The 22046-nt window shown below is 38.5% G+C and overlaps 1 protein-coding gene across 1 annotated transcript; it reads right to left on the bottom strand.

Moving 5' to 3' along the window:
* Positions 1-1290: 1290 nt before the first annotated feature.
* On the bottom strand, positions 1291-21294 carry LOC140253638 (cytosolic phospholipase A2 epsilon-like). The gene is made up of 20 exons (XM_072339384.1): positions 21265-21294; positions 20517-20589; positions 15012-15148; positions 13867-13998; positions 12776-12816; positions 12117-12159; positions 11345-11405; positions 10648-10811; positions 10287-10379; positions 9241-9278; positions 8655-8790; positions 7408-7544; positions 6709-6931; positions 6018-6132; positions 5363-5500; positions 3553-3660; positions 3217-3411; positions 2542-2708; positions 1715-1901; positions 1291-1499 (listed from the first exon to the last, which is right to left on the bottom strand). The coding sequence occupies exons 1-20, from the start codon at positions 21292-21294 to the stop codon at positions 1291-1293; spliced, it is 2427 nt and encodes an 808-aa protein (XP_072195485.1).
* Between the last annotated feature and the right edge of the window lie 752 nt (positions 21295-22046).

The raw sequence follows: 22046 nt of genomic DNA, 5'->3' as shown, positions 1-22046 counted from the left end.
AAAATAAAAATAAAAAATCAACTTTTTCTAAGTTCATGTTTCATTTTGAATTAAGGATTTATTTTCCATTTTGGCTACAATTACATCATTTATAACAAACCACACGCAGCTCTGTGTGTGTCAGTATATGTTACTTCAACACGGACAAGTCACTGTGTTTCATTTAAATTTGAAGTACTTAAGAGCATCTGATACTGGCTGAAGCATTATCTTCTTTTCAGATAGGTTTGCAGAGTATTTGCATTATTAAAACCTTTCATAAAGCAGATAAATATTTTGATCTTCATTTAAAAGATAAGCGATCTCAACAAATTACCTTGTAATATTCATAGTAGTTGCACAAAGCCTGTATTCCTTGTATACATTCAAGGACTGAAAAACATTATGTAATTACCCATGAATTACCCATGGATATCAGTTTAAAACACTTAGCTTGTTCCCTTACCACAAAACCTGAATGTTTCTGTTTTTAATCTTTTTATTCTCACAACATCCTTACCTGTAATAACAAGAAATACTATTAGACCTGTTGAAACTAATGGGAAGTAGATGCTGAGCTGGATACTCTGAACATCACAAGTATTCAATGAAAAACACAACCTCAGGTCAGGTGCTTATGCATGCACCAGAAGAGCAGCTTGTGACTCTGTACAGGGTTTGGAATGATCACTTCCACAGCATTTTCCAAACCCAAATATTGCTGGCATAATAAAACTTGTAAATTCAGAAGTATAGAAATTTTGCATCTTACACAGTGAATCTTGGCTCTTCTGTAACCTTTTATGTTAAGTTTTGTGCAATAAGATGTAATGCTGTTGTTATAAGAAAACCTAGTTTTCTCTTTCCCTTGGGACTGTCCACATTTATTGTTTCTTCTATTTCACTGAATATGGAATACATTAAATTCCTGTACCTCATTTATCTTCACATATAATTTTCTACCTGTCTACTTGCAAGAAGTTGTGCTGCTGTTCCACATTCATAAATTCAAAAAAACCCATAAATAAACTCCATATTTTCTAAGCTTTAATTCACTGTATATACATATGTGTATACATACACATGAAAAAATACTCATTAGCAGTGCAAACCTACTTTAATAAAGCATGAAAGTAATTGGTTTTTTGTTTGATGGGTTTATCTAGGATTGCTTCTTGGTGTAGAAGAACCACAAGCTGAGATAAGTCTCAAGACTTTCCCAAGTCCATATATTCATTCACCAGCAGGTTCTGATTCTTCTGCAGGGGAGAAAAAGCAATGCAGACATCTTTCTGAAACTTAGGACAGCATTTATTTTTTGTGTTGTCGTTTCCGCTCTATTGCTGAATTCAAAGCCTGAAGAATCAGATGCTTGTTGTTCTGAATGTTGTAGCTGGTCAGCTTTACCAGATTGTCAAACTGTTCCTCTGTGTAGGTAAAGCTGTTTATGCAGTATGGGGAAAAAAGGCCAGAAACATCCACATTTCCCTGTGCCATCTCAGCAGAGCTGCGCTCCACACCTGCCAAATCAAGAAAAGTCGTTGACAAGGCATAGGGATGGTCTTGCATCCTCTTCTCCAGAGGAACACTGTTCCTCTCTAACTTAACACCCACAGTCCTTTCTATAGGAACCACATTAGGGCAGGAAAGGGTCTGCACCAGCCCTTGCCTTCCATTCCAATACAAATGAAGTCTGCAGGGGTGGTGGGAGGATCAACTCAGTCCCATGGCTTACCTGGCTCTTTGTATTTTCTGAATGTGTCATTCACCAGAGGGAAAAACACCACTGTTGGTGCCCCTTGGGTCTCTGCATCTTCAAAGATGTAGCACTCCTTTAGATTTTTCTTTTCCTCTTCACTCAGGTGGATTTTTGGAAATGGAATTCCCTGTTTTGAGAAATACTTGGAGGCTTCTTCCAAAGGCTACATTCAGACAGGAAAAAAAGTCAGAAACTCTAACTTCCCCTCAACTTTTCATAATGCACAACACATTCACCACAGGCACTTCACAAAGATCAGGAAATAGTAATCACTGTCAATGTTTCTTCTGGTTTTTGTTTCTTTCATGAGGAATTATGTATTGGTTATCAACAGAACAACATTTCCAGACCAAGACATCAACTAGCACTCCTGATGATTGTTCTACCTACTCCTCCTCAGCCTTTATCTGCAAGATAAGTAAGATGTTCATAGCTGTGTGCAGGGGTGACACAAGTACATATTCCTTAGTGGAGAAACTCTTCACACAGAATACACAAGCAGCCATGTCGAGGTCCCAGGAGTGTATAGGTATCTAAGATAATGCTTACCTATGATGAACTTGATTAAAATAAAAGACATTAAACTGATACTACTTCTGAAGTTCTCCCTAAGGGATTTGTCATGATAAACTTAAATCTTATATTAATACAAGATCCAGATATCTAGGAAACAGGGACTGAATGCCAAGAATCCTCTTCTCCCACATTTAACTTTTTCTGCATTAATTATTCTGACTCTTTCGGAGCTTAAAAGGAAGAAAAGACAGTCATAATTACACAAGTGAACCAAGTGGTTATCACACCGATGTCTGTGATCCAGAAGAATAGTTTAAGTGTAGGACAACATCCACTTTCCTCTCTGGCCTCATGAGTGGTGGGTAGCTGATATCAATGTATCCTGCTGTATCTGCAAGGCACAGGAACTCTGCTGTTTCTGTCAGCTGGTTGGGAAAATTCTCTAGCACAGTATCTAAAAGGAAATATTTCTTATGATGAGTGATTCAGGGAAGAAGTAATATATTTGTTGTTTAGCTAATAAAAGAGGGCAAAAAAAGGCCTCTTCTCATTACTTTTGTTTTCCAAGATCCTGCTGCATTACTGAAGTTCCATCTTGACTCAGAAAAGAAAGATCTGTCCACAGTAAGAAGACAGCTCCTTCACTTCTCATGTTGACCTTTTTCCATTCCTGATGAGCAGCAGTTGCCCTTCCTAGGAACCAAGGTATTTCTTGGAGTATCTGTTAACATTTTAATTTCAATAGAAGCAGAGCTGTGCCATAATTAGAGCCATTTTGCAAATTCACTTTCAAAATTTGACCACTTATCTTGAAATTTTTGTTTCCAAAGCAAAGAATAATGCCTATTCATCTTTGGTCTTCTCTTCACTATTGAAAAAACCAATCATCTAACCAGAAAAAAACTAAACACACACACAAAAAAACCCCGCATACGAACAAGAAAGCATTTAGGGATGTTTACCTTTCCATATACAAAAACTTTTACTCTGAAGGTATTCATTATGCATCTGGAACCCCTTTAGGAAGTTGAAGAACTTTGAGACCATTACTCGCTCAGTCAGGACTTCCCGAACAATGCCCATGATGCCACATTCAGGAGTGACTACATATGTCTCCAACTCGTGGTTCCTGGCTGGTGGAGAAGGTTCATCTCCTTCTGATGGGTAGAGCAGATAAACAAGCCATTGTTTTGATAGCAATTTCATAATACTTAAAATAAAGATTTCCTACTATGTGCATCCAGATGTTATATTCATTTAAAGATTTGTAAGGTAACAGGTACAGAAATATAACCAACCAACTTCAACAGCTTTGGGTTGAGTGCACCTCAGTGAGAACCCTTCTGAAGGATCTGACGAATGCCAAGCATCCAAGAGGTTGTAGGAAAAGACATTGCTCCACAGGCCTGTGGAATGACAGAGAACAAGGAAACTGCTTAGAAACATTTAAATGGAAAATATCCCTTTGATCTTTCCACAGGCTTCTAGCACATGCAAAGTGTCTTCTCATAAAAAAATATTAGTAAGTTCTTTCACAGCAACTCACAGTTTGTCCTCAAGAGGAACCTAAATGGTTTTAAACATTATACCAGGCCTTCAGCTACCATAAGTCACTGTCACACACAGCTATTACCTGTACATATTGCAAGCCACCATTTTCTAGCCTGCATATTCCTGTTCTATGAGAGAGTAAAACCATGCCAATTCACATAAAGCAAGGGTTTGATCTGTAAAGAATGTCATAAACAATTATATTCATAATTAAAGATTTAAGGATTGCTCCCGAACAGCCACGATCCAAGTGGTTAGAGCATAATTTGAGATGGTCTGCAGACTATTTAGGTCCCCTAAAACAAGACACCTTCAACATCTGTTGTATGTTTCTCCTTTCCACAAGTTATTTTGAGTGAAACTTATTTCCATCTCCTCATTCCCGTAGTTCTTGCACTTTTGTCCTCTCACTTAAGACGTTATTTCTTCTTGTAAATTACACTCTTCCTTCACCTTTTATGTTTCATGTTTCACTACCAGTGTATTTTAATTGTACCTCAAGAGGGCACTTCCAGAGTATATCACTAGGTGGCAACATAGCTCTAAATCTCCACTCTTACGCTTCTAAAGATGCACCAATGGCTTTGGCCCATTTCAGGTTCTGAGGACAGGAACACAGAGCTCAGCCTAGACTGGATGTGCTGCGTGTGCTTGCTACCTGGCTACCTTGGGTATGACCACACCACAGACACTGCAAAAATGTTCTCAGAAGATGGCTTCATTGTCCCATGTAACTCCATAATCCACCTCCTTTCTCTGAATGTTAGCACAGAAGGATACAAGGAAATGGAAAGTACAATGGCGTCTCTTCTCCACTCTCCAGCATTTCATGGGTCTGGACTTGGTAGTTCCAGTAGCTGGTGGCTCTAGTGCTACACTGTCACCAGTGAAACTACCTTCCATGAATTTGTTCTCCCCTTTTTAGACCTATACATACTCTTGGCTCCTGTGACAACATGAGTCCTGTCCCCCAGCTTCCTCTTCTCTTTACTCATGACACCACTACAAAAATATAATCATTAATGCTCAGAGAATTAGGGTCTGTGAAGCTAAACATAGTCTTCCTCATGCCTAGGTATTTTCTAAACATAGTAGCAATATGAGTCTAGGCTTTTTGCATAATATCTTGAGGTGCTCAATTTCTCTGCACTTCAGATAAAGAATACCAAACATTATTGTTTTTAATGTGGGTTTTTCAGTCATAAGAACATCATTTCTTACTGGTGTTGGTGAGCTGTTGTGTATCATACTTATTTACATGTAAAGGACTATTTTGTAGAAGCAGGAGAGTGAACCAGGATAGAAAGCAGTGTCATAAAGAATTCTAGTATTAGAAAAAAATAAAACAAGAAGAGTTACATAAAAATAGCAAAGCTGTCCTTCCTGCACTACTGGGAGTACTTTACTGAAATAAGGATAGCAAAACACATTGATTTAATCATGCAAGAACTGCACACTTCAGTCCTGTATGTTGCAGGGCACTGCCAGAATATTTAGGGATTGTACGTATTAAGTATATTTTTATGCTATCCAAAGTTTACCAAGGAAGCACATCACCTTTCATGAAGCAGATCCGAGACTCAGGAAGCTTCTTCATCAAGCGACCCATGAAGAACTTGCTGCCAAAATCTTCTGCACGAATGAAGGCACCGTATTTTAGAAACCCGACCTCATAAGGTGTGAACTCAACCCATTCTGCAGAGAAACAAAATGGACATTTTAATTCATTCTATCCACATCTCCTAGCAGGAAACAACCCTGAAATGACAGGGAAACAACTTCATGACAAACCCTATGAGCAGGGTAATCACAGACTGGCCTTCATCATGGTAATGACATCATTAAGACAGTTTCAGACACACTCTCAAACAATGTTCCCCCAACCTGTTCCTATGGCACTTTCCAATGAGCCTCTCAAGACAGTACATAAATGAAGTCTTTACCAAAAGAAGTCAGCCCAAATTACCCCATACATAGAGCTAAGGCTCTGATTTGAGAATACTTTGGCTGCCCTAAATACTGTCCCCACATTTCTCCTGTCCCATAGAAGCTGGATTTCCCTCAGAGACTAGACAAAAGTCTGAAAATTGAAGAGGAAGATAAAGAACTGTTTATAAATGCTACAATTTGTCAATGCAAGGGGTTGCAGGATATACTGTAATTGGTAACAGAAATACAACTGAATCCAGATACTGTTTGGTTTTGCCATCACCTTTAAACTCTGACAGGCTGTAGTCATCTTTGATGTTGAGGATCATGTAGATTGGTAGGGGATTCTGACCTTGAGTTAATGCCCGTCTCTCATCAGACAGTTTGTGATTGTTTTTCTGTGTATTGTCCAGAAAAAGAAAAAGAAGAAACCCAAGGGACTTTCTTGACATTGTGTGTGGACTTGGAAAATTACAGAAAAATAAATATTTATTTCCAGCTACATTTCTTATTCTTTCTACTCATTTTGTGCCTGAGCATTATTATTATTTTTGTAACTGAAGAATGACCTGAGCATTTATGCACCCACAAAGGCTTACTTGATTTCAGATAAGCTATAGGAATTTTGTGGTACAGAGGATTTTCATTCCTCTGAGTAAATACATTCATTTTGCATGGATTATGCAAGTTCTCACAGGATTAAATAGAGCAAAAGAAACCAAAATAAGGGTGCTGGAACCCAATGTTCAGATACTCATATAGGTATAGTGAGATACGGTTTTCCTGCCCTACCAAATATCCCACAGAGTGGTAACTATATGTTGACAGAGATACAAAGTCAAAAGCCCTTTGTTAATCAACAGAAACCATCCGTCTGATAAACTGGCAGGCTCTCAGGATAGTGCCTGTCCCTGGAGCTTCTATTTCTGTACAGTGGTATTCAAGACTTGTTAAGCGAAATATAGACATGCTACCCCATCACATAATGCTCTTTCCAGCAGGAGCCCCCAGAAATCAATGCTAGAGATCTGGTATCCTTCTTGCTTCCGCAGCTTTAGCTCTTGGTCATAGTACTTCAAGCTCTCCAGGGAAAAGCAGCTCAGTTTGCTCTTGGTCATGTGCCTGCGGACTTCACGGATAGGTCCAGAGATATCCTTGTGCGACCAGTCAGGGCTCTGATACAAATGTGCCAGTGTCCTGAGAAAAAGAAAGCAAGCACATGGTCATATACTTATGAATCTTTTCCAGACTTGGATTTAAGGTCCACAAGAAAAACAAATAAACAAACAAAAAACAACTAGTGGAGATTCATTAAAAACATGAAAACATGTCTGAGGCTCGGAGATTCTTTGATCTAGATTTTTATTTAGGTGCCAGAAAATTCTATCACATATGACTGAATTGTTTATTACACATCATTAAAGTGCTATGCCTTGCAAGTTAACTGTTAAATGTTAAGCAGATGAAAATCAAGATAAAGCTGATTTGGGAGAAGAAACTGAAAATTCCAACATCATAAAAACAACAGAAATGGTTTATAATATTTTCCTAATACAAAAGTAAAAAGCCTGAGGCTAAATACATACATCTTCCTTTGCCACAACAAAGAGAATAAATATCATACAGCAGTCTATAAAGCTGAAAAACAACATCTCTGTTCAGAGTCTCCTTACCATGTTGAGCCAGATGACCCAGTGATGTAAGAAATAGCATCTAAGAGACCCAGCTTTTGAAGACCCAGCAGGTTGCCTAACAAAGATGTCAGTGCCCGGGTGCCACCTCCTGTTGTCATGACTGCTACAACTGGAACCTTTTTAAGCGTGAACACAGCACTTAGTAAGCAACAACATAGTTCATATGAGCACATTATGTCTCAGCTACATGAACTACAGCATTTCTTTCTTGCAAGAATTCTGACATTACATCATTTCCCCAAGCAGAGGAGAAAAAGATGAAATGCTGGCACTTTACAGAGAAATTAAGAAAAAAGGAAAAAGACAATTTGCCAGTTTAGATATTTTTCATCTACAGAAAATGGTGTTCTATATTGTAACATGCTGGATTACTGAAACAGCTCATAACTTTCAATATTTTCAATATTAGGTTGCATTTCCCTTCATGGAACATCATCTCTTGAGAGCTCTATTTTGAGAACCAGAAATGTTCATCCTCCCTAATAAGTCAAATATAAAGACTGGATTACATTTCCCATAAGTATCTAGACTATATAATTGCAGAGATAAAGCACAAAGGCCAGCTAAATAGAAACCTAAATTACATTACAGGAAAATAAATTCCTCCAACTAAAACCCACTGGGAGAGTAGTGTCGAAATGACATTTCCTATACACATTTCCAGGCAATTGTATCAAGAAAATACATAGTTGGGTTTCTTTCACCTGCTGCAGACCAAGCATTTCAGTTTAAAGCAAAGCACTCTGATTTCGGTATAATAAAGGAAACATGCCGTTTTCTTGTTGTTTGTTTGCTTGTTTTTGTTTTTCCCACTGAAAATAATGTGCTAATGAGAAATAATATACTGGTGTAAGCAGTGAGCATCATTTACTCAATTATATGACCATTTTGTCACTTAATATTTAACATGCCTTTGGTCCATCTGTCCTGGGCAAAGTGAAAAGCAAAGGTAAAAATGCTCCCAAAATGAAAACTTCAATTCTGTAGTACCTGATCTTACAGCATATTCCCCCCCTATAATATAAAACATTCCCACAGCAGCAAGCACATGAACAAGTTCACACTCTTAACTCTTGCTCTCACATTGCTTAATCTAAACATTTCTTGATGATTTACATGGGGCACTGAACACATCAGTGCTGGTTAAGGAATGATACATGACTGGCTGTGGATCTGACTCATTCCTGTCACACAACACTGTCCAGGCCCAATGGTGCTCCCCATACCTCATGGTCTTGTAGGTCCTGTTCTAACTTGAGTGCTTTTTTCAAAGCAGTAGCCACCAACTTCCTCCGTTTCTGTAGGAAAATTTTCTCCTCCATGCATAGATCAAACTCCAAGCGAACATCAAGGTTTCTTGACCTCAGAAAGACAGAGTCCATGGTTAAAAGGAATATGAGAAGCTTGAGTATGTGATCACTTACAAATAAGGTCTGGACCTCTGGTCACAAGTTGTAAATTTAATAATCAGGATTTTAAAAGCTGCTACTGTGCTCCTACAAAGGCGTATCAGAAAAGATCAAGTGAAAAGGATGTAAAGCTTTAGAGAAAAAAATAGATCTTTTTTCTTCTACACCGATTTTCTAGAAGCATCTAACATACTGTATCCATTTACAGGTACCTCAAACAGTGAAACATAAAAAAAATTATTGCCTGAATTACTCCAAGTTTTATATATTCAACTATTCTGAATTCCTTACAACCAAGGAAAATAAGGCATAAATATTTTTTTCTAAACTTGTAATATCACGATTTTTTTCAGCCAGAAAAGATCTTCACAAAACCACAAAACATAAGGGCAGAATTTCTTACCAGTCTGTCGAATTCACATATAAATTGACTGCTTCGTTCTGGGAAACAATACAAAACAAAGAAAACCACAACACATAATAAGTACTGGAGATTTTCTTATGTCCTTTCCTTGCAGTTATATTTGAAGCTCTTCACTTTTTATGAGAGCAATGTTGGACATACAAGGTCGAAACAATAAGAAAACCCACCCAATTTCTAGCACTTCTTCAAGTCCACTGTCCAAGTCCACTAACATTTATACAGAAGCTTCAGCCATTTTAGATATACACATCAGTGTATGCAGCAAAATCTAGCACCAGCTCTGTGAGTGTGCCTTGCCTTGCTTCACTGTTTGCAAACACTCTGGCCTGTATTAGTCCAACTGATCACAGAAACCTTTCTCTCAAAGTTTTGACTGTGATTTTTGTTTCTGCTCAGTTCAGATGAACACGTGCAGGTCCAGAACCCTCTTTGTATGGGAATATAAGTTTATCACACCTGTGTACCATCTTAAGAACAAAATAAATCTATTCCAGAAGCACAGTATTTTTACTGAATTGTAATTTCAAGCAAGGTGTAAAACCCTTCCTGGTTATGCAGAACTTGCTGAGATCGCAGCTGCATGATACCCGTCTTTGTGTCAGCACTAGCATCAGGAATTTCCATCCCATGAAAAAGCCTACTTAAAACATCAGAGGGTGGCAAATTTCAACACAGATAGGAAAAAAAAAAAACCCAGACAGATCGTATATTGCCAGAATCACAGACATAAAATATGAGAATCGTCACTTACACTGTGTGAGAGCTTATACAGGCCAGTGTTATTATAAAGTCCTTTGAATAAAACAATTACAATAAACCAAAATCCTTAAGGGCACTCTACCCCCTTCCTACCTGGCATAGACTTTTATTATTTTGCATAGTTTTCTAATGCTCAGCGGACTGCAGAAAAGGAGGATTAGCAGTTAGATATCTAAACTTCTAATTCATGGTAATCTGGTTAACTAATGCTTGTTGATCTTGGGATCACAGCCTCAGATTTATTCTAACGGGTTATTTTCAATCACCTCTGCCACTGCTACTTTCTCCTTGAAGGGAAGTGAATCCAGAGGAATGGTGAGGGATGCAACACAGTTTTTTTTCTCTTCACCTGAGGTACACTAAAAAAAATAGATTTAAAAGTAGAAAAATATTTAATGTATACACCATAAAAAGGATTGTCACCAACTCTTTTTAATAATAGGATTGACTCCCAGCAGCTTCCAAATTGGTATCGAGGTGTCTGAGTGCTCTTCCAGAGCAGATGATCACAAAAATTGACTTCCAATTAAAATAATAATATTAACAATAATAATTCTTTCCATATGTCCCAGTGAAATATAGAAAACCATGACTTTGCTGTGCTTACTCAAGCAGAAGATCACGTACCAAGAAGAAGTGTGGCTTCTTTTCTGCCAGAGCCATGCACAGCTCTCTCAGACCATATTTGAGATAATGGAAGATAAGAGGCCTTGGGGGTTGCAGGGAAGAGCCCAGTGACAGGGTCTGGTTCTGTTCATAGGATCCCTTCACTGTGAACAGGAAGTCCTTCTCTAAAACAAACAGAAAAGTGTATTCCCAAATAGGAAATACTATGGTAAGGGGGAGGTGGAGGGGGAAGGGGGAAGAGAGGGTAAAAAAAGAGGCAAAAAAAGCAGTAGCTGTTCAAGAAATTCAGCCATATGGGAAAACTGGGCTTAACTGAGATAATTAAGATAGAAAAATGCATTTACATCTATTCTACAGTACTAATAAGGTTCGTGATCCAATTTTGCTATTTGGCATAAACACTAATTGTTGGATGTATGCAACTCTTATTTGCAACAATCTAATATCTGTGCTCCACTGGTAATAAAAATAAAATAAAATAAAATAAAATAAAATAAAATAAAATAAAATAAAATAAAATAAAATAAAATAAAATAAAATAAAATAAAATAAAATAAAATAAAATAAAATAAAATAATGAGGGAAATTACTGGATAAAAGTAACCTTAAACCCCTACTTCACAGGGTTTAAGATCCAGTCATCACATTTCCTTTCTTCTAGCACATTTTTTTTCCATGATAAAGCTTAAAGTCTAACCTGAAGCTTCTTTCTTCTGCCTACTGTCCACAAGGACTTCCAAGCAGCAAGCTTCACGAGACTGCCACAGAGATGAATAATGAGAGAATTAAATATCCAAACCATGCCACATATGAGTCAATTTGCTATTTATCTCTGGCCACCTGGGTTCCTGGGGTCTGGACACCTGCCCATTGTGTGTTTGGCAGGTACAGATACTCTTATGATGTACCATCTGAAAGAAAAATGGCTGTAGCAGTGTGTCTTTCCATGGGATAGGAAGGAAGGGGACATAATGAAAGAAGGAGTGGGTGTATGCCAAGGCCTTCTGAAGATGGACTAATGGGCAGCCAAATCACTTGTGTGAAGCTGTACAGTCAAGTGCTACCTCCCTCCAAGCAATGAGTTAGGGGCAGACAGGAATGCCAGTTTCAATTCATCTAGGACAAGGATGGCTCTGTGTGAGTCCCAGGAGTAGTTCCCAGGGGGAATGACACAGAGGCAGCAAGCAGATGACGGAGCACTTCAGGCTCTGCCAAGAAGCTTGCTATCAGCTGGTGATGGAGGACTGGCCTGTGGGTATCCCCAGTGACTATGTTCACTCTTTCTTAATACATCCTCACCCCATGAGCCATGGAGGCAGATGACTGCCAGTTCCTAACACTCCTCCTCCCCCCACCCTACATCTCCCTCTCCTTCAGCTCTGACTACAATGACTTATTGGGGCCCTTCCCACACTTCTCATTCCCAACACCAGAAAGATAATCAACATAGATAAATATTTTGAAATTACCACCAAGACACCATTACTGATAAGCTTTTCAGGCGGAACTGGGCTGAAAGAACAAAAAATGAAATCAGAACATGATCTAAGTATCTCTTCAAATGAACTGTGGGAATAACACTTTCCTTAAAGGCTGTCTCATCTAATACAATCTGTAACAAATCACTGATTTTTAGATTTGTTGTTGCTTTCAAAGAAGACATGTGAAATGTGACTTCCTCATTTTTTATGATAATCACAGAATCAAAGAATGGCTTGGGTTGGAAGGACCTTAAAGGTCATGTAGTTCTAGTCCTCTGTCATGAGCAGAGTAGCCAATGACTAAATCAGGTTCTTCATCAGGTTGTCCCTGTCCAGCCTGGCCTTGAACACCTACCTCTAAGGATGAAGCTTCCACTGCTTCTGTAGGCAACCTGTAGCGGTAATAAATACTAAGCAATATTGAATACAGTTGCTGCAGTCCCTATCATCCTTATCTATCCCAGTATATCTTGGAAGTGGGTTTAGTATCCAGGATTACTTTTGGTAGATAAGGAAGAGAATGCTTTTGCCAGTATGCAGATAATTTGATAAACATCAGCTGTGACTGTGATGCTGCTTTGACCTACGTTATATTAAATTCTACCATCTGTTTTACATTTGATTGGTTCCATTTACGCTTTACTCACATGCTCTCTGATGCAAACTCAACTTCCAGCATCTCCTGTGTCTGTAAAAGATTAATTTAAGCATTTGAATTAATTTTCTTTGTCACCACTATTCTTGTTTATTATTTTGGCTCCAGAAATAGCTCCTAAAACCCAAATTCACTCTTGTTTTGGGGTATGCTCAGATGAGTAAAAGCAGTTGAGTTAGAGAGATTTTGGAAAGTATTCTCTGTCTTTTATTAGCTATCAGCCTTTAGGCTGTGCTTGTCCATTCAGAGATGAGGCAGAGTAAAATGCCACGTGGGGAATCCTCAGTCATAAGTTTTCTAGAAATATTGCCTTAAAACTATCTAAACCCCTGGCTTTCTAGTGTAACTTTGTATCAGAGTATTGATACTCTAGGACAGCACCAGGCATTATCAGTTTTTCTCGTGAAAAGGACTCCAAGAACAGGGATAATACACTGACCAGCTTAGGGACAATTTAGCAGACTTCCTGCCATTATCACCTTTATGCAAGCTGAATACCAATACTTATCCTATTCAAAAAGCCAGTGAAACAGCATCTCTGTAAAGCACCTAAACTGTACATTCATATTGATGTCATACATGCATTCAGACACACAGAAGCAATGAAAAAATTACAGTAGTTGGCTATCTATCAGCTTTAGCACCTCAGCATGGATCTTTGTGTTATGTTCCATTTTGCATAAAAAAATTACAGGTCAAGCTATCAGCCTTTAACTGAGCAGTCCAATAACTGTGCCAGCACATTCCAAAACTCTCAAGTGCTAGTCTCAGGAAAAGAAATTCTGACAGAAACTTCACTCAATAGCAATAGAGTCTATCTTCAACAAAATCTATTTAAGCAACAGATTCTAGACATGGGGAAAACAAACAAACTGTGCTGTCAGAATGATTGAGGAGCTAGCAAAAATGTTCAAAGTAAGGAGCACTTTTCACTGTACCGATCAAAGTTTGGACATACAGGATAAATGCAGGACAAATGAATATGAAATAAACCCTCCCATATTGTTTTACAGTAAGTCATATAAGAAGGTAATAGCAAAAAATACGTTTCCTTCCTGTGGGCAAGACTGTTTTATTCCTCACCTCTGGATTCAACTGAAAAGTCAAGCAAACAGTTTCTCCAAGCTGTATTTTAGCAACATCAAAGAGGACAGTGAAGAGGAGATCATCTTTAGTGATTGTATTTTCATCATAGACTTTCAGCTCAAGAATATTCTGTGAATAGAGGTAAAGGGTTAGGACCATTTCTGTTTGGAGACTTTGGGCTACTATTAGGTCTCCCTGGAGCCTTCTCCTCTCCAGGCTGAACATCCCCAGCACTCTCAGCCTGTTCCCACAGTGGAGGTGTTCCATCCCTTGGAGAATTTTTTTGGCCCTCCTCTGTAAGCACTCTAACAGGTCTATGTCTCTTCTGTACTGAGAACTCCACCCCTGGACACAGTACTCCAGATGAGGTCTAAACAGCACAGAGCAGAAAGTTAGAATCATCTCCTGCACCCTGCTGATCACACTGCTTTTGATGCAGCCCAGGATACAGTTAGCTTTATGAGCTGCAAAGGCAGGATACAGTTAGCTTTATGAGCTGCAAGGGCAGGATACAGTTAGCTTTATGAGCTGCAAGGGCACGTTGCTGACTCATATCCAGTTTGCTATCCACCAGTACACGCAAGTCTTTTTCAGTAGGGCTGTGTTTGGTTTTTTTGTTTTGGTTTGGTTTTGGTAAAATACACACACAGAAAGAAATAGGACTCTTTTTCTGCTGTTCTCAGAATGTACTCAGCTCCTCTCACTCTCCCATTCCTTCCTGCCACCAAACAGAGCTCTTCCTGGTGCCATTTGCCACCCACTCATGGAGCCACACAAGACCTTAGAGGTGATTCACAGTGATGAATAAAGTTACGCCATTACTTGGTTCATATGTACCTTGTTATGCTGCCCAATTTACTCTGAAATGCCCACCTTTACTCTTGAAAATCGCAATTTTAAAAAAGAAAAGAAGAAAGAAAAAAGGAAAAATGACAGAACATTATGCGAATAGTTGTGAAATCTCAACTACTTTCTACACATCACAAAATAAAATCTAATTTTGCTGCTGCATGTTGTTCTTACATTCACTTACCCACATCCCTGAAGTCCCTTACAAATATTTTTTTTATGGTACTCTACAAACATATCACAGAATGAGATCTCTGTCCCAATAAGAAAAAAAAATCCACTCTGCATCTTACTTTTACTTGGCTCTGGATCCTGAAGAAAAATGTTTCATTCCACACTGGATCTTTGCAGTTCTTGATGGTTCTGGTCCGGACAGTCTCAGAGGAAGCAGTGGGCAAGGACAGGCTTACATAGCAATCAGCTTGACTAACTGTATACAAGAAGATGCATTTTAACTAGCAAACTACCACAAATTAAAATAAAATAAAATAAAATAAAATAAAATAAAATAAAATAAAATAAAATAAAATAAAATAAAATAAAAATAAAAAAATCACAGAACATAAGCTTACAGCACTCTATAGATAGTAAACTGCAAACAGGAGATACTTTTTTAATACTTTTCTTATAGGCCTTCACTCAGCAGCATTCACTACTATTTATCCTGTCAAGGAGGCTGAAGTTCTGATCATTAATAGAAACTGAAAGAAGCTGCTGAAATAAAGGGAGCTGGTTGGGGGGAAAGGAATGGTTTTAGGTATCAAAACCTATCACTGAAACGTCCCCTGGCTGGGAAATCAAGAGATCTTTTGTGGTGAAGATTTACATTTTGAAAAGCTTTTCTAAAGGCACTTAACTAGTTAACTCTTCAAGCACTTTAGTTAAGAAGCAATCTTTGCCCACTGTGAAGAAACTTCTGATTTCTTAGTGTAGCATTACCTTAAATGTGGTTTGAACACAAGGTTGTCTAATTAGATAAAACACAGCATTAAAGCTGTGTAATACACGCAGGTTGCACTGTGGTGGGCTCCCAGGAACTGCCTCCTCCCCAGAAGGGGGTAAATAGCCTTGCAGCAGGTATTGCTTAAAGCAATTTATGAAATCACATTATGTAGGATTTCTTTCAAGTCTTCTGATAAAATCTGAACATTAATCATCTTCCAGATTTTCAGGATGCATTTGATATTTTTCCCCCTTGCTGCCTATAGAAGGAAAGAAAAACCTGAACATTCCAAATAGAGACTTCTATACCGGTAATTAGTATTAGGAAAATTTAGATTTATTACTATAAATTTAGATTGTGGATTGCACATAATGTACCTTCATATTACAAATCATTGATCAAGAGGTCACGAAAGAGTTTATTTAGCTCACTCCACCACAATATTCTTGATATTTCTTTCACTGAGTTTTGATAGTGAAAATGAGAATACTAAGTCTGCACAGGTGCATCCTCCGGCAGTGTCAAATACTGTGTATATATAATGTGTATAAATACTGTGTATATATAATGTGTATTTCTGAGAATTTATTCACTTATGGTCTGGGATATCCCTTTGTCATAAATACTAGCCAAGTATCTTCTCAAAGAGAATCCTCTTTGAGAAGATGGACATTCGATATTTTCAGAGTATCAAAGAGGCCACTACTAAACTTGCGACTCAAACTTAGATAGAGCTGTGGTAAGAACTTTCTTCTATCTGTCATTCTTTTTCAGCACAGCTGAACTATAGCAAACTTGAAAAGTTACTCCAGGCTTTAGCAAGACTGTTTGCAATTGATAAGAGAAAAACAAACTCCCACAGCTTGATCATCCACACTAATACCAGCTCAGTCAGTAATCACAGAGTCTCAACATAGCCCAAGACAAGAATGCAGATGAAGGTATTTGAATCTGAAACAGAGTTGCATAAAAAAAACACAAATTATACCCCAGCTCTCTCTCACTTTCTTCTTCCTTCTACCAAAAAAAAGACTTTAACTATCACCAGCTATTGAATTTAAATATGTCCAGATTGAAGAGGATTTTATCACATATGGAGATAGTAGCAATGAAGTGAGAAAGACTGAGAGTTGGGTAACATGAGTGAATGAAAACCAAGAGAAAACTGAATAGAAGGGAAAGGGCCTATGAACAGCTGCAACTCCAAAGGCGATTCAGACAGTATTGAGATCACTCATTCATTTGTTGTTCCTATTATTAACTGTGGTTATTAGTTTGCTATGATAAACATCAGTCAGAACCAGAGCTCCATTTTGCCAAGTGCCTTAGTAGTTATTCAGTTAGACTTTGATCCTGATCTAAACAGCTTACAATTACAGTAAGTATGTCCCACCTTTGGGTATGGTGTCACAGGGAGGAGTTCCTGGTGATCGGCAATTGCTCTCATATTTGTTTGTTTCAGTTTCTTAACCAATTAAGAAATCATTGTTCTCAGGACTTGTTGCAACTTTGTAGTTGCCTGTATAACTATTTCTTTGTTCAAATTCCTATTGCCAAGCATTTTTCTTCATCTACCATGAGGACTTCTTCCAACATAAATGTGGTGCTATGGCACTGACAGATGTTTGATGAGTGTGATGGGGATGGGCAGATGTTTGGACCGGATGGTTATAGTGGTCTTTTCCAAACTGAATGATTCTGTAATTTTATGAGCGATATATAAAGACAAATATATGGCTTTATCTAATAAAGTGCTAATTGATAATTACTTTTTCACATTTAAAAAACTAAAAATTGTAGCTCTGGGCCATTCCAGTGCACACTTTCTGGAACACTGAGATTCGCTAAATACCAAGCAAGGTAACCTAATGTTAAAGACATTTTCTTGCTCCTAATTGGAATATTTTTTTTGTGAAGTATATGCACGTAGCAGAGATTACTTGATATTTCACTTTCAGCCCTTGAAACAACCAGGCTTCACTTCTATAAGAGAGAGTGTGCAGCGCAGATGCATAATTTCCTTCCCCAAAGAACAGTAAACCCTACAGACAATGCCATGATATCCAGATCTGTGTAAAGTGCCCAGGTGTAAGCACAGGTGCATCAAGTTCTAGCTGTGCTCCCACAAGCAAGTTGGTACAGCACACAGCAAGCAAGCTGGGGCAAGCAACCTGCAAGCTGTTTGCACTACAGGCTCTGGGCTGAGTGGGAAAGCTGAAGTGGATTGTTCACAGGAACAATAGAAGCAGCAACTTTAAGAGCAGCATGGGTGCTGTCAAAGTGAATGTTCAAAATTCACTGCTGGCAGAAAAGCTATGGCCAGCATTTAACTATAGGCACAATGTAAAGGCCTCACATGTGGCAGCAGCTCAGCAGTCAAGGCTTTGTGCTGACAGCCAGGGTGCTTACTTTGCATTCTTGCACCTCTGTGCGTGGAACAGTCACACTGAAAATGAAATCTGCACTGGGGAATTTACACAGTGGGTCTAATTCTTGTTACAATCAGGATGTGAGTTGAAATGTCAGTAGGTAAATCTCTCCAGAAGGAAACTCTCATGTGGTGGAAATGCAGCATTCTGCATAAAGCTTCAAAGCTACCAAAGAAATGGGTGGGAGGACTTGCGGATGAAGAATGAGCATTCCTAGGAAGATCCTGAATGGTGGACCAGCCCTTGGCAAACACAAGACTTCTGCAACAACTGGTTTCTTCCTACACTTGGTAGGAGTCTTTTGAAAGCCAATCTCCATCATATCAACTGACAGCCCTTCTCACCTCGTTACTTCTGCACTCGGTGGTTCCTGCTGACACAGTTAAGTTCCCTCCCAGCAGCAGCAAGACCAGCTCTTCTCTGCTGGTAGGAAGCAGCCATGTTCATGTCCCTGCCCCAGGAATGTGTCACAGCTCCCTATTCTGCCCGTTTTGAGCTACAGACCTCATGAGCCACAGATCTCCTGGGTGAGTGAAGCAGGGAAAATGTCTTGGTGTTTGTCCTGTCCAAGAGAATCTGCTGTCCATTTCTGAGGACAGATTCTCAATCTGTAGTCAAACACAAACGTGCAGAAATTGCAACAGCATCTTGGGAATGCTGTGTTCTACTTAATGTAGAAGCAAATCATTCTGGTTCATGAGTAAGCCTTACTCGTATCCGATTTCAACACACATTAGTAGCCTAATTTTTGTTATTATGCTCTCACCACATACAAATAGGACCCCTTATCTGACACAAAAGTTCAGGTGATTGTGATCATAGCAGATTGCCACAGACATCCTGTAAGTTGAAAAACAAGTCCCATGTTATACAATATGCACAAGATCTAAGGAGGAATGAATGCTGTGGGTTGTAGGTAGCACTCCATCTGCACAAATGAGGACGCTGTCTCTCCTTTAGCTGCAGAGTGTCACAAAGAGAAGCAAAGTATACTCATCTTTGACATGTGACCTTCCAAAAAAATGCAGTCTGACCTAATCAGATTCTGACTCCATGATATCTTCTTGCAGCTTGAACTATTCCTGTGCCATCTTTCAACTCTGTCAGCAATGCCTTCTCTCTTAATAACTTTAAATTATACAAAAATTGTGATGGAAACAAGTAACTTTGCATGGGAAATACAACTGTTGGATTCTACTTTTCCTAAAATACATATAAAGCTAAACATTTCATCTGCTTACAAATATGAGTAAATTCAAAAATTAAATGACAAATGCATTTCCAAAATAATCCCTGAGCAAGGACTAATTCTAAACCTGAAATTATTTGTCATTTTAGTTAGAGATACTACTATTGGTTTCATTGAATTATGATGTAAAGCTATTACTATGTTTTTTAAAATTACTTTATTTCAGCTTTCTCCTTAATAGTGACTAATTTCTCATTTACTGACATTTTGACAACACATACTAGCCATTAAAAAAAAAAACCAAAAAAAAACCAAAAAAAAAAAACAAGCAAAACCTTTAGGATCAATCCAGTATTTATCTGAAAGACTTGTAGTCTCCATGGAGGCAAATACTCTTGCTGAGTTCGCTTGTGTTTACTTAATACATACAGATTCCTAACTACTTCCCTCCCATTGCATACCTGCCTTATTCCTTCTCCCAAAGACAGATATTTGAGCAGTCCTGACGCTTTCCTTCTACCTCAGTAACCACTGAGATTTTCTGTCTTTGCTTCCACTCTCACCCAGTTCCACCAAGCCCCCATTTCAGTCATATTGTTTTTGCTTTGAAAGGCTGGCATTTCAAATACATTTCAGTAAACATTTCACAGAAAGAGTTGTTTGACAACAAATTTATATTCTTTATATATATATAATGCTCATATATATATATACTTATATATATATATATATATATATAATGCTCATAATGCTCTTTTTTTTTTTTCTTTTTAAAAATCAAATACAGAAACGTGCAAGCATCTGAATGTATTTCTGCTGTCTGCCAAAGACAGAGATGGTAGTAAAGCTCCCGTGTTACCCCATAGCCACTCATCATTAGTTTTGGCATTTTCATCAAGATTAGAATTCACAGCCTTCATCACAGCACATCACAAAAAGTAACTGATAATTAATGTTTGTTTGGCAAAACTGGTTCTGAAGATTTTCAGCTGTTTAGATACCTCACATTTTACTCCAGCAGACCTTTGGTATTTCCTTTAATAGCAACACTTCTGTAAACTGAAGGGTATTGTTTATAACAGACTGTATTCTAAGATTAGTTCAAATTCAAATATACAACAGTATCTGGAACCATGGTGACAGCTTTATACACAGACACAAGTTACAGTGCTCAGTTATACTCACTGCTTTCAGAACTGAACTACTGGGAATTGCAAGGGAAGACTGTGATACTCACACAGATCTGCCTTTCTCAGATTTCTCATCCTTATGATTTTTACAGAGAGGGAGCTGCATGGGCATTCTTCACACTGCAGGACAATGACAAAACAATTACCTGCAGAGTTATTGAAACATTTGTGCTTAAAAAGCATGGCCTCACATAAGTATCTGTTGCAATTTTCAAAGTCTTGCAGCAAAACTGGAAGAATAATTCTCCTGTCCTTCATCATCAAGAAGAGTCTAGTTTTGCCCCTTCTCATGGAGCTGTTTTAGTGGTTGAGGACAGGGGAAAGAGTAGAGTGGATGAGTAGGGGAGCGTTCTCTCCTTTAAACAGTTTCCTTACAAAGTCTATTGCCAGATTATGTTCATTAGTCCCCCTTCCTTCTGAAAGGCTGAGCCTGTAGAATCAATGTTTCTGGAGCTAGTTGAGTTAGACTCTTATTCAGTTTATTTGTTAAGCCACGAGTGTCCCACACTGAAGGTCTCTGAGCACTTGATCATGTCCCAAGCAAACTCCTGGTGCCTCAGACTGCTTCCTAGCCTCTAGATGGATCACCCATTACATTTCAGTTTCTCTTCACTACCAAAAATGCATCCACAGAGCTACCAGTATCAGGAAACCCATCAGGTTGTCTTACCTAAGTAAAAGCATGCATGAATTTGGACTGTCATCTCCCAAGACCTTTCTAAGGGACAAGAGTCCCAATTTCAAACCCATTCCTGACCATCTTCAGCTTTTAATGGATTAGTCTGAATTTCTTACCTTGTGAGCACTCCAATATGATCCCATCATGCTCCCAGCTGCATACAAGTGAGCTATGAGTGTCAGGTCAGTATTAGAGGCAACAGTTGGCAGTGACTCATGAAGTACCTCTGCAAACTTTAAGAAGCACCTGTTGAGGACTAAGTGGATTATCCATGCCCCACCTTCTTTAGTGCCTGAAAGGGAAAGTATGAACAGAGAAGGGGAGGGAATTTGTGAAGTCTGATATCTGAGCGCCATGGGTGTGTGTTGAGGGAAGGCTGTACACAGCAAGGTGCTTAGAGTTATCAGCAAATCAAGGTAAGAGTGCAATAGCACACAGCACAAGAATGGATGCCCATGACATGACCACCTAGCAGTGCACAAATGGAGAAGATAACAGCAGTTATGCATAAGTTGAAGAAAAACAGCAGCTCTACACCACTGCAATCAACTGCCAAAAAGATTTTGTATAAAACTTTTGAAGACTCCAAAATTCAATCAAATATTATTTTCTTTTTCTTTGAGGTGGGAGGCACAGAGTTACTTTTTGTCTGATCTTTCCTCACTTTTGTGTACATATTTGACCATCTTGGATGCATCTTTTCCTGCTTTCAGGACACTCCCACAAACAAAAACTGTGTAAACCAAGATAAAAAATAGAACATTTTCCTCCAAATTAGTACATACAGCAGATATGTGAGTGAACAGCCCTTCTATGAGTCCAGCTACCAACACACCCATATGTCTGAAATGAGGCATCCACTTGAGAACAGCTAGAGGTGATATGGTATTCTCACAGT

The sequence above is a fragment of the Excalfactoria chinensis genome, chromosome 5 (genome assembly GCF_039878825.1).
Source record: "Excalfactoria chinensis isolate bCotChi1 chromosome 5, bCotChi1.hap2, whole genome shotgun sequence".
NCBI lineage: Eukaryota > Metazoa > Chordata > Aves > Galliformes > Phasianidae > Excalfactoria > Excalfactoria chinensis.
The sequence above is the reverse complement of the archived record's forward strand: the minus strand, read 5'-3'. Positions and strand labels throughout refer to the sequence as shown.